The 18846-nt window shown below is 37.3% G+C and overlaps 1 protein-coding gene and 1 pseudogene across 1 annotated transcript; both read right to left on the reverse strand.

The window, feature by feature from the left end:
* LOC127839448 (alpha-L-fucosidase-like) overlaps nt 1–18846 on the reverse strand; it is a 63595-nt pseudogene that overhangs the window by 21140 nt on the left and 23609 nt on the right.
* Nucleotides 8911–18834, reverse strand: LOC127839450 (alpha-L-fucosidase-like). The gene is made up of 9 exons (XM_052367823.1): nt 18538–18834; nt 17016–17261; nt 15164–15270; nt 14101–14231; nt 13672–13805; nt 12530–12627; nt 11300–11432; nt 10715–10885; nt 8911–9815 (listed from the first exon to the last, which is right to left on the reverse strand). Exons 1-9 carry the CDS (start codon nt 18630–18632, stop codon nt 9506–9508), a joined length of 1425 nt encoding a protein of 474 aa, XP_052223783.1. The 5' UTR covers nt 18633–18834; the 3' UTR covers nt 8911–9505.

Raw genomic sequence — 18846 nt, forward strand, 5'->3', positions numbered from 1 at the left:
GCGAATGGCAGATGCGAGTTCATCTGAGGATATAAATGGGCCGCGTTCTGTAAAAACATAGCTACATGCATGTACGTAAAGTGCCCTTTCAGATTACCCTGTGCGGTCCGCACACGCTAATTAGAGGAGACACTTTCCGCTATTATCGTATGTTTCATTTTACGGAAACGCTCTTCTCAGCGAAAATCCAATTAGGCGGAAAGCGTCGTCTCTAATTAGCCTGTTCAAAGGTATTCATAGATTTTTTTTTGTATTTTTGACATATGTCATTAAATGAATACACTCACAAAACTGTTATAATTGGAATAGTTTTAAACTATTATAAAGACAATCAAAAAGATTTAATAAAAATAAGTGACCCGAGCCGTGGATCTCTCGAAGAAAACGCTCACGCTCTAGCACTACACCACGCACTCTTTGAATCTTGAACAGAACTTTAATCGGTTTGTTTATAATACACTGTTTACTCAGTTATAGATAAAAAGCGTTATAAACGCTTTATTATTTCTACGAGATCGGTTTATGATTACCGATAAACGAACATATATTTTTTTCTTAGCCATGGTAGTTTGCTTGTTTTTAATTTAATGTAAATATTATTTAATCTTTCATGATATTTTTGTTGACAAATTTAACTGTTTCCAAACTGTGAACAAGTTTCTTTAAGTGCAGTTAATATGAGTTACATTAACTTAACTTTTAGTCCATGTGTATGGCATTTAAAAAAAGTTCCAAGCATTTGTTGAAGCTGTGTAATGTTTTCACTTACCTACGAGGTCCCGTTTAGGTCCCACGTCCATAGAATTCCAATTGAATGAATACTTCGAAGGCCAATTCGTGAAGCCCTGATGGTGCTTGCTGGTCAGGACAACGTATCTAGGAACATGACAGAGTACCTAAAAAATAATACTCATTGAATCCGAAAAGGCAAGATTTCGTTCACAGTTGTAGACATATGGAAACCACGGGTCGATCTGGTCCTAATTTTACAAACATTTAATCAATGAAAACAACGCATAGTGTTACCTGGCCCCAGAGGCCTTGAAAATATCGGCCCAATCATCCGGATCGAACAGCTCTGCTGTATAGTCTGGAGCAAAGTCTGCGTACGTGAAGTCCGGTCGGTAGTTCTTGGTCATGAAGTCGATGTATTTTGGCACACCTGTCTTCCAGTTGTACCACAACCACGCAGACCCGTAGCTAGGCACGGAAAATACGCCCCAGTGTAGGAATATCCCGATCTTCGACTGAGAGAAATGCTGTTTTTGTTGTTTTTGTTTTTATCGGTTTCGTTTTTTTTGTTTTTTTGGCGTAGCTGACGGAAATCATTAATAATCTAGATTTATCGCGAAATGTATGCACCGACAGATTCGAATACCAAGTAGGATTGCGCAAATAGAGGCTAAAGATGTATAGACTTCAGTCTATACATCTTTAGCCTCCATTTGCTAAAGATTTGAAAATGCAAATCAGAGTTATAGAACTTTAACCTCACACAATGAGCCTGAACACATGTGCGAAGTTTTAATCTGTATTAGAAAGAGTAATATGGAGATGTTGCAAACTTAACAAAACCATATATCAAAGAATAAAAATTGGAATAATTCTGCTAAATTACAAGTCACTATTTATCAGTGACCTCACACAATGAGCCTGAACACATGTGCGAAGTTTTAATCTGTATTAAAAAGAGTGATTTGGAGATGTTGCCATCTTAGCTAAACCATATACTAGTATCAAAGTGGAAAATGGGCATAATTCTGCTAAATTACAAATCACAATAATGGAACATTATCAGTGACCTCACACAATGACCCCTACCACTTGTGACGTTTCAACTGCATACCTGTGTTGCCGTATTGGCGCCAGTGTTGCCGTATGGGCGTTTAGGGTTCTTTCTTCGAACAACACGTTTGGGTTTCTAAATATATTATATTTATGATTTAATATCATAAACATACAGGTTGACAGCATGAATGATATGCCAAGAATGACATTCTTATAATAAGTATACATTTCAATTATATATAAAATGATGTGTTCCGACGGTAAGATACCAACTGAATTAATACACAAATACAACTATTAAAACAAAATATTTACAATAATACAACCGACCGACATGAATATAAAAGATGTATAAAATGCATATTTACCTAAATATATTATATTTATGATTTAATATCATAAACATACAGGTTGACAGCATGAATGATATGCCAAGAATGACATTCGAAATAGTCATTCATGCACACGGATGTGGTTGAGTGAATAAACTCATGCTTGACAAGCCAATTAACGTATTAAAATGTTAGTACAAACAGTTCACCTTTCTACCCAGTCTCTACATACTGAAAACTAATCAACTACTACAAAAGAACGCTACTAATTCTATTTACAGTTAAAATCTACTCTGTCCAACCATTGAACAATCAGAGCAATGTTTCCTTTAAAAATAATTTACTTCAATATCATTCAGAATAAATATATTTATGAACTAAATATATTTACAACAATGAAATACGTCTACAACACATTTCCCCTCTCTAAGAAAATGTCGTCCTCGACATTATTAAAATTCAAACATCGCTTTTAAAGCGAGGTTTGATTAATCTCGTGATCAAAATATCTATGAAAGCATCGTTGTTAAAAAATAATGACAACCACAATATTAACGTTTTCGTTTGCAACTGTTTATTTTCAATTTGAAAACAATGACAATTTGACAAATAAAAACATAATACACTAATTTGTATTTAAATACTCAGAAGTGAAGGTTAACAGCTGTGTATCTTTCCAATACAAATCCACACATGTTAAATTTATGCTGTCACTGTACTTAATCATTATTGCAAATACATAACAACACCAATCACAATTTATACTCCCCGGATGTAAACCAAGCCGGCCGACGGGTCTGACGTTGGCTGCGGCGCCGTGGTATTTTTTTCGGTTTGGAGCGTCGTTTATCTGTTTCATCTTCCGACTGATTGCTGTCGGAACTCGTCTTCCCTGTGCGTTCATCCACGTCCGTGGAGGACTCGTCGGAAACTTCAGGTGACGAAACACGCTGTACTTCCTGTATCGGTAAGAAGGAACACGGCAGCAGATGATTCCGGTGGACGGTTTTAATGCCCACATCGCCGTTTTCCTTTTTTTCCAATAAACGTACCGAAACAGTTATCTCAACACACCTGTATTACCTCCCTTTGGCTTATTTTAAGCCAACAGCCTGACTATCACAAATATCTAATCAAAGTTCTTTTATTTTGTACCAGGTGTTTACTAAGTTCGATTTTATTTCGATTCGAACCCGCCACTGGTTTACTATCGCGTGTTTACCACACTGCCGAAATAGCGTTCTTCTTGCGCTACGATATCGCGAGCACGTGCATTTACCGGTAAGACGCCAGTCGCACATACACGCATTAAACTACATAATGCAGTTTAAATCGTATACGTACATTTTAACATTATCAATTTCTAGAAAAAAAACAGTGATTATTTTTCGGTATTTATAAAGAGAGTTTTCTCTTTAAAAATACGCACAAAGCGTTTTCAATTCAACCATACGTAAAGTATGACAAATTAACAAATTTACGCATTGAAACCTCTTGATACTTATTATAACCCTTGGGCAAAATCTACTGCTTCTAAATAAATCCAGTTACTCAAACCTATCTACTACTTAACGTCATGTAAGTGGCGAGTAGATTTAACTTCGCCATGCAATAAACTTTGTGCTCGTGAAGGGACTATAATTTCCTTAAAATAACTTCATATGACACTAATTTATCAATGAGCTGACAAAAGGTCGTTTCATTTATCTCGACCAATTCGCAAAATGCATGACCACATAAACTTAAATTAGCCATATATGTTGTTGTTGTTTTTGTAAGTCAACTGATTGGTATTTCAAATCATTCATTTACGACAATGAAACTACAATAAATAGATATATGTACATTGCACAATAATTATAAAAATATTTACACTAACCGAACTCCGTCGGAACACTTACAAAATACAAGCAAAACACAAAAATGACACGATACACAATGTCCACAACGATTTAAGTGTCCATCACTCTCCGTCCTGATTGAACGTGAAACCTTCCTTGCGTAGCAGAACGTGAAATCCTGTACGTACGTTTTAACGGTTTTGACGTCAAAGTTTTGTGCACAAGAAATACGTAGTTGTACTCACATCGGTGCTCGAGCTCGATGCCGCGCAAAAATGTGGACTCCTACTCCCCGGGAAAAATCAAAAACCTGTTTCCAAGGAATCGCTGTGTTAAAGGGATCTTTTCACGCTTTGGTAAATTGACAAAATTGAAAAAAGTTGTTTCAGATTCGCAAAGTTTCGTTTTGGTTATGATATTTGTGAGGAAACAGTAATACTGAACATTTACCATGCTCTAATATAGCCATTATATGCATCTTTTGACGATTTTAAAACCTAAAAATTATAAAGCGTTGCAACGCGAAACGATTGAATAATTTGGAGAGTTCTGTTTTTGTCGTTAAATTTTGTGAAACTACGAAGATTGCTTATATAAGGTATAAAATACGTGTAGTACGTGTACTCGGCGGAATAGCTCAGTAGGTAAGAGCGTTTTTACTTCAGGACTCTGGCAGGACTCCAGGGGTCACTGGTTCGAAACCTGCTCCGGGCAATGTTCTTTTCCTTTTTTTTTATTTTATTCTTGATTTTTTACTGGAGCTTTTACGATCCAATGTTTACATTTATCAATATAAAGCATTTAATGAATAAGTTAAAAAATGCCAAAATCTGTGAAAAGGCCCCTTTAAATTCCTTGACTCTCCCCCTCCTCGATACCGATCTGAGGCTCCTGTCTGTTCAGGGATTTTCGCCGTAGTAACGTGTCCGCTACTTCCGTTTTTCAGTTCCAAACGCTGTTGTGGCCGAAGACTCGTTGTTGGGCGCCAGTGTTGCCGTATGGGCGTTTAGGGTTCTTTCTTCGAACAACACGTTTGGGTTTCTAAATATATTATATTTATGATTTAATATCATAAACATACAGGTTGACAGCATGAATGATATGCCAAGAATGACATTCTTATAATAAGTATACATTTCAATTATATATAAAATGATGTGTTCCGACGGTAAGATACCAACTGAATTAATACACAAATACAACTATTAAAACAAAATATTTACAATAATACAACCGACCGACATGAATATAAAAGATGTATAAAATGCATATTTACCTAAATATATTATATTTATGATTTAATATCATAAACATACAGGTTGACAGCATGAATGATATGCCAAGAATGACATTCGAAATAGTCATTCATGCACACGGATGTGGTTGAGTGAATAAACTCATGCTTGACAAGCCAATTAACGTATTAAAATGTTAGTACAAACAGTTCACCTTTCTACCCAGTCTCTACATACTGAAAACTAATCAACTACTACAAAAGAACGCTACTAATTCTATTTACAGTTAAAATCTACTCTGTCCAACCATTGAACAATCAGAGCAATGTTTCCTTTAAAAATAATTTACTTCAATATCATTCAGAATAAATATATTTATGAACTAAATATATTTACAACAATGAAATACGTCTACAACACCTGTTGTTGAAACAGAGAAATAAAGATGTTTCAAGTTTATCTTGAACGGAGCAGTCAACAAACGCCGACATTTGAGTGACTAGAGTAGCTCTGACCATTCGATGAATAGTCGATGAATAGTCAAGCTAAAATATACGGATACATGTTTAATAGTACCTGTCATGAATTCATTACATTTGGAGGGATAACGCTGCATATATTATATGATATAATAGTACAGGTTGTCCGAGCTGTTACAATCCTCACACTGAACGTTCCAATGAATATTGTGTCCGCAATGAAACACAAGTCGTTAATGAATAAAATGACTCACCCGCGCGTGATTATGAGACATTTCTACTTTCGATTTAACGTGTATTTCTGTACCTGGAGTCCAAGGATTCCCAGTTTGGCTCGTATCGTTCTCCATACCCGACCTGTACAACCACACACAGGTGGTTAGCGTGTGGCTATGATATTAATTAGTAAAAACATCATTTTGAATGATAAATAATCATATTATAACGAAAATTTAAATTTTATGAAAAAAAAATCACTATCAAATATATTATATATATTTGACAGTGAATTATTTTTTCCAAAAAGTTAATTTTTCGTTATAATATGATTATTTATCATTCAAAATGATGTTTTCACTAATTAATATCATAGCAACACGCTAACCACCTGTGCAACCACAGGCATACGATTATCGTACTAATCGATGGCATGTTAAACGTGCTATACTGCGCGAATGTCGTAAACTCATTTCTGTGACATTCAGTACAAGCAAACTCTATCCATTTAACATAGTTGCTTTCTCTGTACGTTTAAGGAAAGTTATGTTTAGCAAGTTAGTATTCAAGTTATTTGGAAGTTAAATGTGTTAGCATGACTGCAATACAGCCTACAGGCGCTGCTGGATGAGTGCATAGATATATTGAAGTTTTGCATGCATAAAACAGCGGGTTGTATGGTAAACATAAATCAAAGCACTGAACGTGATAAGGCCCGTGATAAGGTTACTCGCTGAAAATAGTATTTGGACATCTCAGTCGCTGCTCATGTGAATTAGCCACGAACACATGGGTTTTAATTACATATCTAATTTTAAAATACCTGTATATAGTTTGTCTTCGTGAAAATAACATCTGGTTTAAGAAACATGTAATGTATGCTGAAAATGTATTTTTTTAATGTGTTGCTATTTATCATTTAAAATAATAGTGGCAGCGTTTCACATTCCATAAAGTGTGAATGAACACCTACTGGGAATATTTACAAGCTTGAAAGAGCGAAAAAGTTCCTTTTGAGGAAACAGGCAGCCAGCTCCGTCTAGCTTTCTTATTTTATATCTAAAATAGTCATCTCTGACTGGGAATAATTCTAGAAATTCTGGAAGTTCGCGGCAACTGACGAATGAGTCACAAGACTCCGACATTCATCGACGCTCGGATAACCAACATAATGTTAACTGACTGGCTTACCAGATTACAAGGCAATATTTAAAAACACGTCTAAGTTGACTTCATATCTTTCATCAATAGTATATATTTTGTATATCTTTCGACATTTATAAGTTGCTTGCAAAATACGGTTATTTTATAAATTCAGCATCTTTAAGGAAATTTTGTTTTCCTAGAGCGTTTTCTGCTACAGAAACCAGCTCACTATAGTGGCGTATGCCATCATTAAACTGACTGCTTCAATGTATTTGTTACAGGTCTGAACATAATCACACAGCTATAAATCGGTATATGTGCCCAAATATGTATTTATTGTTGTCTAAGTGCAATTATAAAATCATATAGTATCACTTCATTATTACGAATGCAATCATTTAAATAGCCGTATACCATGTCTTACTGTAATTTTTAATTTCTTTATTTATACCCGGCCACCATACTTCGGTCCTCAAGTTGCTTTTCATCGACACGATTCCCGGATGACCTATGTGACCTAAGTCTTATATGGGTTTGCGTAAGTCTCGCGGGACAACGATTCGCGTTCCCCGAAGCACTGAGAAACCAATTACAAAAAGGTCATCTTTGATATGTATGAACTGATTTTGCTCGTGTTTATCCCACGTCCCGTACGTCACGCTATCTCGCAATCTTTGTTCCTCAGCATCACGAAATGATATCTCCTATATTTCTAGAGTGGTCATGGCACTGGTTATTGCTTCGCGCTAAAAAAATTTAATGTAATAAGGTATTCGTGGTAATCTACACTATCAATTGTCCTAGAACTGTGCTTGATCTTGACTACCCTGGACGAAACAAAAGTGTGTTTCAAACTCGGCATTGATAGATTGCGTAAGTAAAACAAAACGATGCTACATTTTATATAAAGATAAACATTACCGTACAGCATCGGAATCCCAATTTGCAAGGTGGACGGTTATGTTTTCTTAAGTGTAGTTATGTTTCAACAACCCAGTCCGATATTATTCATGATTGCGATTATTGTGGTCTGTATGAATTTTGCACAAGGCTCATTTAGGTATAGGCATTTGTGATTGCGATTGATTTGTGTCTAGTCGACCTCGATTTTCAAGCCCATCGTCATCTTCTCCAGTAGACACAGATGTTTTGCGATGATATTTCAACGTTTCCAGAGGCGACCCTGGTTGGTAGTGCCGTCAGTGAAACAATAATTAAATTGTACCCCTGTTAAAATATCGCATGCGAACGAAGACTTAGTAATGAAGGTGAAGTGATGGATCGAACTTGCGACCACTAGGTTGTGAAACCAGCACGTTACAATATGATCACGGCGTTCATTCCTGTTAATTGCTGTACGTTCGCTCAAAGAAAACGAGGCTGAATGCATGTGCGTTAAGTGTCGTCATGTATTAGCCTGTGAATGCCACTAAGGCTATTAGTATTAAGGCACGACACTTTCCGCCTGAAAAATGGATTTTAGTTTAAATGAGACTTCTTTTTAAACCAAATTCCGTATAGGCATTAAGTGTCATACCTGATAAGCCTGTCCGGCTGCGCAGGCTTATCTGGGACGATACTGTACCCACATGCTTTAAGTCCAGTTTTCCCAGAACGATACTCTTATATAACGCCAGTTGTGACCACGATTGAAATTCAGGGACGATTACTGATCGCATCAACTGAACAAAACATAAATGTAATTTAATAACTTTGCCCGATATGTGTCTCTTATTTCAAAATAATGAACACTTTTCCTGTTGTCATAAAATAAATGCAATCCGCTGACTCAGTATGTAAAAGTATCATAATGTGAACGTCGCTTCTTTTGAATCATTATTTACAGGGATAAGTGTTAAAACTAAAACTGATATCAAAATGCACATTTATTAAGAAACTTCAAGTAACAAATACAAAATGTAAACGGTGAGAACTGATTATAAGTATCCAGTAAATGCAAAAAGTCACTACATAAACGAAACAAAAATTGCACCAAACAGGATTTCGACATTATGAACGAAGTTTTGAGAATTAATTCAAAAATACAAAGTGAGTTGCAAGTATAACGTGGATACAAACACGTCGAATGTGTTATCATAACTAAGAAGAGCGGTGTTTGTGAAACACAATGCCCCCTACTGCGCCGCTTTGAAGCCATATATTTGACCTTTGACCTTGAAGGTTACCATTGAACTTGACCTTTCACCACTCAAAATGTACAGCTCCATGAGATACACATGCATGCCAAATATCAAGTTGCTATCATCAATATTGAAAATGTTATGACCCAGGTTTAAGTTATGGAACAGACACACACATACAATGACAGACACATACAATGCCAGACAGACAGACACATACAATGAAAGGCAGACAGGTCAAAAACAATATACCCCCGATCATTCGACCCGGAGGCATAAAAATACCTCGTAAACGTACGAGTAGTTCGAAGAAAGGAATTCATGTTTCTATGTATTGCCAGTATAATAATCGTCAAAATCACGATAAAGCGGCAATGCCGCCAAGTTCTGCAACTTCAGCACCCAGGCGTAGTTGCACGGCATCTTGTTAAACGGTATGGCGGGAATCATCACAGTGATTCCCTGCGCATACTCGGCGGATGCGGTCCACTTGATCGGCGTGTCGTATCCCAGCAAAGTAATTGTGGTGTTCTGTGTGGCCGTGGGGCTTCCAAGGTAGAACTTCCCAGGGTCGGGCCATTGCAGCAAGATGGCGAACACATCTAGTGAGCCTTGGGAGTTTTTCTTCGACGTGTACCTGGAATGTCAGAAAACACTAAAGAAAGTATTCTCTGTAAATATTATAAAACGCTATTAAATGTTTTGTATCCAGATTTTAAATGTGCATATATAAACTCTCAATGATCCTTAAACAAAAGTAATATTAAGAATTATAGTATATCGTTGTAGATCCAGAGATCCAGCACCGAATCTTTAAATCATAATATGGAATCGTAGAAACAAAGGCTTCTGTAGAATTTTTTGTATAATTCTATGAAGTGTTGCTTAAGTCAATCAAATTGAAATGCAGTAAACTTGTTACAAACCACATATTTTCTTACCAGACATACCTGTTGAAACAGTCGTTATAATTGGTCAATTGCAAAGGACCGTACCAGACATATAAGTTCAACCATTTCCCAGCTGGAGGTGATAATGGGAGAAATATTCACCAGACATTGGTCGTGAAGGTTTCGTTCTGGTAAAACCGTGGGTGAGGTGTCGTAGTTGGTCTCCCAGTTTACCTCCAACCAAGCTGAGGTTAAGGGAGCAATACTTACCAGACATGTTTAGTGACGGTGTCGTTTTAGTACACCCAGGGTGAGGTCCCGTATATCGCCTCCCCGTTCACGTTCAACTACTGCCCCAGACTGGGGAGTCTTCGACAATCCAAGAGGAGATAACTTACCAGACATCCTTAGTGACGGTGTCGTTCTGGTACACCCATGGTGAAGTCCCGTATATCGCAACCACTAACCCAGACAGCGGAGTCTCCGATAATCCAAGGGGAGATAACTTACCAGACATCCTTAGTGACTGTATATATATATCGTTCTAGTACACCCAGGGTCAGGTCCCGTATATCGCCGCTCCGTTCACGTTCAACCACTGACCCAGACTGCGGAGTTTCCGATAATCCAAGGGGAGATAACTTACCAGACATCCTTAGTGACGGTGTCGTTCTGGTACACCCAGGGTGAGGTCCCGTATATCGCCTCTCCGTTCACGTTCAACCACTTCCCCAGACTGCGGAGTCGCTCCTCAAATATCGGCACTATCCGACCGTCCTTCGTGGGACCCACGTTGATGAGAATGTTCCCGCCGCAGCTACAATATTCAGGCCTTTATAAATAGTTCCTATATGAAAATTAAATTTCTTATGGGGATCACATCCAAGAATAACTGTATAAAATGCAAACTTAAAGATCAATCCACAGAAACATAAGAATAGTTTATGTGAAACATAGACATGATAAGATTTGTATCACATCAATATACCGGTAGTACATGCACAAGAAGTACACAACAAACATCTATTTTTGAGATCGCCGTTGCGTAGTGGACACGGTCTCTCGCTAGCGACCGGAAAGTTATTACTTCGATCTCCACTGTGCGATCGTTCGTTATACACCAAATACTGGTTCTACCCAGTAAACGGAATCGAGAGTGTTTCAATAAACATGACGCTTTCAATACCAAAGAGCTCAAATAAATAGGTTTAAAATAAAACCAACACCCTACCTCACTGTGGAGGCGACCTGAGTGATTAGTTCCTCCATGGTCAGCATGTCCGCCAGCGTCACGTCTCTACGGTACCCCCAAGTATATCTGTCGATCGCCATGGCATTCTCCCACTTCCGCTTCTGTAGCGTTCCTTTAAGTGATCAGAGGTTTGAAAGCCCATACATTACACGAACAAAACATCTAAACCGTTAAACAGCTTCAATGGCCATGGTAGGTGACACGGCAGCACTTACATGATGATGTTGATGAATATTTTTATAACACCATTCTTTCATCACACATTATTCAAAATCTTAAGTATTTTTTTTTTATTTCTTTTTTACAAATGAACAAATTACCATGAAGTTACATATTCTGAAGAAGCATATTTGTTTTTGCACCAAGGTAACTTATATAAGAAAGTGTAGTCTTTTTGTATCTTTCACCATATCTTCACATTAGTAACGTACTGATAATTAAAGCCTCATAAACACTCAAAATCTACGAATATTTCGTTAAATATTTCGTACAATAAAGTCAATTCATAAACAAATCAGCGTTCTTTGTATCAAAAGCCAAAATTTCAACGCTAGATGTGGTCTGGTAACATAGATTGAACGAGATACAAAATGGTCGTCTTTATTTTGAGTGTGACAATATAATCCATGTGAATTTACTGCGACGATATCCGATATGTACGAGTGAACGCGCAGACATAATAAAAAGCACAGGCAAGTGCGCTCCAAAGTTAGAAAAATATCTATATACAAAGTAATGTATTGCCCGCCATACACTTTCATGTGTGCAGACTCTCTCTGTTTTTTATTCTTGCTGAACTGCAAAGAGTTCCACTCATTACTAACATAATTTATTCATGAGAACTTCGGCGTGCCCCCGACGCTGCCTGCTGGCGTTCGCTCGTAAATGTTCGGATTTCGTCTCGGGAAATTCACATGGAATATATTGTCCAACAAAAATTAAAAATTATCAATTTGAATCTCGTTAATTCTATGTTACGAGACCACATCTAGAGTTGAAGTTTTGGCTTTTTGCTATAAGGAACACTGATTTTTTATGTGTTAACTTTATTTCACAAAATATGTTACGAAATATTCGTTGATTTTGAGTGTTTATGGGGCTTTAACGCTTTTATTTTTAAGCTACACAATTATGTCGCTACTTAAACCTTTGGCAAGGACTTTTATAAGACGGACCCGGGTCATTAATTTGTGTATGAACTGTTATTACCGGGGTTGAATCTATCCGAACAAGAGAGGAAGCCGCCATGTTTGCACTCGACGTTACCGCCCCATCTGTCATTGGTCACTACTACGTCTTTCACTGGACTGTTGGCACATACAATATAAATAGTGTATTATAAGTATACTTTTATTGCATCATATTGGCAGTGGAATTTTGATAATAAAATTGAGACATAGTGAAGGTTAAGTATGTTAAATAACGTTTTCAGTGTGATCAAATGTAATATGGAACAATAATCTCAACATCGTATTTATATATAACATGAAAACAATGACCAACTAAAATGTATCTAGTGGAATAGTTCGCTCTGATGCATGCTGATCTATCGTTGTCAAGCCAAGAATATATCTAGCAGAATACCGTGTAATTTTACATGCTGAACTATCGTTGTCAAGCCTATAATATATCTAGCAGAATACCGTGAAATCATGCATGCTGACCTATCGTTGTAATTACCGGTACTATAATATATCTAGCAGAATACCGTGTAATTGTGCGTGCTGGCCTATTGTTGTCAAGCCTAAAATATATCTAGCAGAATACCGTGTAATTATGCGTGCTGACCTATCGTTGCCATGCCTAGAATATAGATAGCAGAATAGGTCGTGTAATTATGCATGCTGACCTTTCGTTGTCAAGCCTATAATATTTCTAGCAGAATACCGTGTAATTATGCGTGCTGACCTATCGTTGCCATGCCTAGAATAAAGCTAGCAAAATACCGTGTAATTATGCATGTTAGCCTATCGTTGTCATGCCTATACTATATCTAGCAGAATACCGTGTAATTATGCATGCTGTCCTATCGTTGTAATGCCTATAATAAATCTATCATAATACCGTTTAATTATACATGTTGACCTATCGTTGTCATGCTTTTACTATATCTAGCAGAACACCGTGTAATTATGCATGCTGACCTATCGTTGTAGTGCCTATAATACATCTTCCAGAATACCGTGTAATTATACTGACCTATCGTTGTAATGCCTATAATACATCTAGCAGAATAACGTGTAATATAATCTAGCGTGTAATTATGCATGCTGACCTATCGTTGTAGAGTCTATAATACATCTAGCAGAATACCGTGTAATATAATCTAGCGTGTAATTATGCATGCTGACCTATCGTTGTAGAGCCAGGCCAGGAAGCCCGTGGAGTTCCAGTAGGTGTCCAGTGCCTCCCAGTCGCCGTCAGACCAGATCACTTCCGGTTTATAGTTGTACACAAGCTCGTACAGTTCCGGTATAGCCTTGGTCTGTATATGTATAGAGAAATCAATAGAACATATCCATAACTATGTGAGGGGAACATAAAAAACAGCAAGTATTTAGCGATATGCGATATTCAACAAAAGCCATTGGAAATGGTTGTGTTTTTCATGTACAAATGCCATACTTTACAAAATCATAGGAAGTTCTAATTCTATGCCTTCAATAATATCGATATATATTTGTTACGTTAGTTAAATCAATGATTTCATATAGGACCTAATAGTCATAAAAAGATACCGTTGCATTATTCACGTGATTGTATCATGCGCAGCCACCTACCGTTGCAAAGTCCCTGGTCTTGAAGTTGTTTTCTTTGTCTTTCAGGTACAGAGGGTGAAAGAATTCAAACAGTGAGTGGTAGAGACCGTAGTGAATATTCGTCCGGCTGCGAATGGCAGAGGCGAGTTCACCTGAAAGTATAAATTGGCCGCGTTCTGTTAAAATTGGGCTTAATGCATGTGCGTAAAGTGTCCTCTCGGTGCGGTCCGTTCAGGCTTATCAAGAACAATACCTTAAGCTTGCATTGGATGTTTCCTTAAAAGAAAGTTTCTTCTAAACAAAAATCCAGTTAAGGCGAAGTGTCTTCCCCCAGTAGCCTGTGTGGACTGCATTCGCTTATCTAGACGACACATTACGCACATGCATTAAGCCCCGTTTTCTCACAACGCGGCACAATTAAATATCAGCCTTATATGCGGATGTTCTCGTTCACTAATTAACGTATAGGTCGTTACCTTGCTATTGCTAATGAAAAGTTTGGCGATGTATGCTGACATAAATGAACAAGGTCAAAATACAACCAAACACAATGTCGATGGTGTTCAAATGGTAAGGTAACTTCATTTGAAAGACAATTTGGTTGGATTTATTCAACAATTGTGTCATATCAAAGAGTTGGCATTTAGCAAAAATGACCAACTTCCGGTCTTTAATATGTTGCTTGTCATTAATATTTTATTGCAGTAAACAGGTGAAAAATGAACTTGGAAAACGCGTCTGTCGAAGCGAAAGCTCTCGTATTTTACTTCTTAGCACTTCTTTAATCACTTTGTTGGTAATACACGTTATTGCTAATTTATTTATCAAAAGCATAACATCCGTTTTAGCATTTTTCCTATTTTAATTTATGATAATTGATACACGAACAGTTTAGTTCTTATAAAGGAGTGTATTTTTGCTTGTTGAAAATAGGAGGAATGTTTTTAATTTACATTTTGCCAAACTTTGAGCCGGGTTCTTTAATTGCAAACCTATATGTGTTACATTAGTCACCGTGTATATGGTAGTCTATGTTAAACACATTTCCAAGCATTTGTTGACGCAATGTTCTGTTTTTACTTACCGACGAGGTCCCGTTTAGGCCCCACGTCCATAGAATTCCAATTGAATGAGTACTTCGAGGGCCAGTTGGTGAAGCCCTCATGGTGTTTGCTGGTCAGGACAACGTATCTACGAACAGGATAATCAGGCCTTCAACTGTTTTCAGAAAGCTAATGATGTGTAAGTATATCAAGACAAGCTTCTGGTGTTGAAATGTAAAACGAATAATAGGCATGGAATAATAAATCAAAGTACTGGCAGTACTGGTGTGACGATGCTTTTGAAGAGGATGGATATAAAACATCAATTTAAGTTTATCTATATCACCACAATTGTGTATGTTGATACGAACATTTGGGTACGATAAAAAATTTGGGTACGAAAATTTTGGGTACGAAAAAAAATTTGGTACGAAAAAAATTTGCGTACGAAACATTTTTGGTACGAAAAAAAGTTTAGGGGTACGGGGAAGTAGTACCCGTGGGTAACTTGACCCATTGAGCGAAACTGGGAGGCGGGTCACATTCTTGTTCATTAAGTATGGCAATACATTCATGATGATTCTCGAAAGTAGGTATGAGCACATAGCCGGACCATGTGAGCTCAATCGTATGAGCACTTGACTATCCGAGTTCGCCCACGAACATATGGATTAAGTTAACTAATAGCGAAATGACCTTATACATGTATATGCTGAAATCTAACAATCGAACGAAATATCAAACATGGTATGTACACTTAGGTGGTTATGTAATTTCTGTTAGAATATCGTATTCATTATGTAAATTTTAAATGATTGTGCCCGCACTTGAGTTTGTTGCCTTGTTTGAGTCTATACGCGCCTAGGCTGCACCCAGTGTGTGTGTATTTGTGTTTTTCCAAGGTAATGAGTTACCTCCGCGCTGAGGCTGCATAATGTTGGGACCCGGAATGTGTCCAGCACTCCTACCTAATAAGATTAGATTGACGACAGTTGGGACGAATTTTGAATGATAGCTGCAATTTCCAGTTATTTGTTTTGTACTGAAATACTTTTTAATTTTTTATATGGTCAAATGCTGCGGGGGGGGGGGGGGATGAGATTTTCCGGAAAAAAACAACTGTCAGGAATGGTGACCACAAAACATACAAAATATAACATTGCGCCGGGAGCGGGAATCGAACCGGTGTCGTAAAGGTGAAAAAGCGAACGTCCTTACCACTGCGCTAGCGGGACGGACAATTACGCAAAAGTGTTGTTTTATCTTTATATATCATAGCAGTGCAGCGTTTACAATTTGCAGGTTCGAAATCGTTCGCATTCTTTAGTTTTGTGATCACGTAAAAATGTAATTTTACATTTTTTTATTTGCAATTTATTTACTAAATCGAGAACAAATATCAAACAAAATAGAGAAAATATATAGTTGTTTCATTGGTCCATAAAAATAAAATGGATGTAAAATTACTAATTTGAAATTAACGTTCTGATACACTTATTGAATCTGTTTCCCTAGGATATGCTTTTCTATTAATATTTACCTTTATCAACACGAACGACAACTCTGCTAGGAGAATGTTATCCATGAAAATCAACGAGCAATCTCCTACGCAGTGGCGAATGCCAAGAAAAGTAACTGAAAAATCTAGTTATCTCAATCGGACTGGCTCGGTCTTTTACATAGGTCGCCATTGTGAAGATTTTTTTACTGGTTATCAAACCTTGGACGCTGCTGTTCCAGCATCGTCAAAAAGCAAAGCGACAAAAACACGATTGGAATCCCGATATTCTGATATAATCAACAGTTGTAGACATAGGAAAAACCAGTGACAGGTTTTCCATTTGGCCCTACTTATCTAAACATTTAGTCAATGAAAACAACGCATAGTGTTACCTGGCCCCAGAGGCCTTGAACAGATCGGCCCAATCATTCGGATCGAAGAGCTCTGCTGTAAAGTCTAGGGCAAAATCTGCGTACGTGAAGTCTGGACGGTAGTTCTTGGCCATGAAATCGACGTATCTTTTTTCACCAGTCTTCCAGAAATACCAAAACCATTCAGACCCGTAGCTAGGCACGGAGTATACGCCCCAGTGCAGGAATATCCCGATCTTTGACTCATCGTACCAACTGGGTAGAGGTCTGAAATAATGTGATCCATGATGTTTGTATGGCTTATGTTTGCGGCTTCTTCCTTTCCATGTAACTGGCTGAGATCATTTTGTAAAAAGATTTATCTATAAAACTATGCAGCGGCTCAGTATCATCGCGCAAACTTTAGCTGAAATATTATGCAATTTACACTAAAACGAGATGTGTGACGATGTCAAGGAACAAGAATGTTTAAATATTCATCAATTAATTTTGTTGAGTTTAATCAAGCCTGAAGCAAAGTCTGTATTGAAGCTATCTTGACTCAAACTTACAGAATATGACTCAACCCAACTTCAAATTATTGAGCGGAAACCCTTTTATTATATTTTAATTACCAGTGACCTTTACCGAACTGGCCTCATGAAATTCACTACAACAGTATCACTGGGAAAGATTTACTACACAACGACCTATTTAGAGATGGCCGGAGACAACCCCTGGTACCCGACACCGTCATAAAGGCCAAGGTTATCCGATAATGGCTGAATCAGAGTACAATGAAACTCATACTGTAAACGAATAATATTCGGAAACAATGCTAGAATAGGAAAGGTATTTGTCTTTCGAGGTATATTAGTTGATCTGTTTAATTCATGTTTTTTACGTTGAGTTCTTAGCTATACGTAAAACACTTATCGGCCGTCGTACATTTCACAAATTAATTTCATGGGGAAGGATAACTCAGCATATGTTTTAATTATATACTAGTACAGGTTGTCCAAGCTGTAACAATCAGTACACTGAACGTTTTCCGGAGGTTTTTGCGAATGTGCAGCGAAACGAAAATCGGTTATAATAAATGACTAACCCGCCCGTGTTTATGAGACATTTCCACTTTCGATTTAAAGGGACTGTCAACCACGACGACGAAGAAAAGAAAAGTTGTAAAATACCGTGTTTTTTTCAATTATGAGTTTATATTAGGGATGTGAACGAATACTGGAAACGATATTCGAATATTCGTTTGTCATTATTCGAATATATTCGAATATTCGATTTTTAAACCTTATATTAAAATGTCGGAATGTATGACCGTCCGGAGCAAATTACTATTCCTGATTGCCAAAAATGCATCTATAAATCGTATGTGCCTTTGAAAAACAGGATAGAGTAATATATTTTTTAAATCATTGATTATTATGCTCTTTTTAAAACAAATACTGTTTAGTATACTGAATATTGTGTCCGCAATGAAGCACAAGTCGTTGTTCCCGCGCGTGTTTATGAGACATTTCTACTTTCGATTTAACGTGTATTTCTGTACCTGGAGTCCAATGATTCCCAGTTTGGCTCGTATCGTACCCCATATCCGACATGTACCACCACAAGAAATACGAGTATCGTACTAATCGATGGCATGGTAAACGTTTTCACAAATAGTATCTTTTTGAGAATGTCCTCATCAAACGCTTGTCTTATTTTATGTGATGTTTAGTACAAGCCAACTCTATCCACGTAGACGCGGTCGCCTATAAGCAATGAACCGGCTCGTTACACACACCGCATGCACATCGATCGTGTATTTGCTTTTTAAGTACGTTTTAGACAGTAATGTAAAGCGATTTAGTATTCA

The sequence above is a fragment of the Dreissena polymorpha genome, chromosome 7, assembly GCF_020536995.1.
Source record: "Dreissena polymorpha isolate Duluth1 chromosome 7, UMN_Dpol_1.0, whole genome shotgun sequence".
In the NCBI taxonomy this organism is placed as follows: Eukaryota; Metazoa; Mollusca; class Bivalvia; order Myida; family Dreissenidae; genus Dreissena; species Dreissena polymorpha.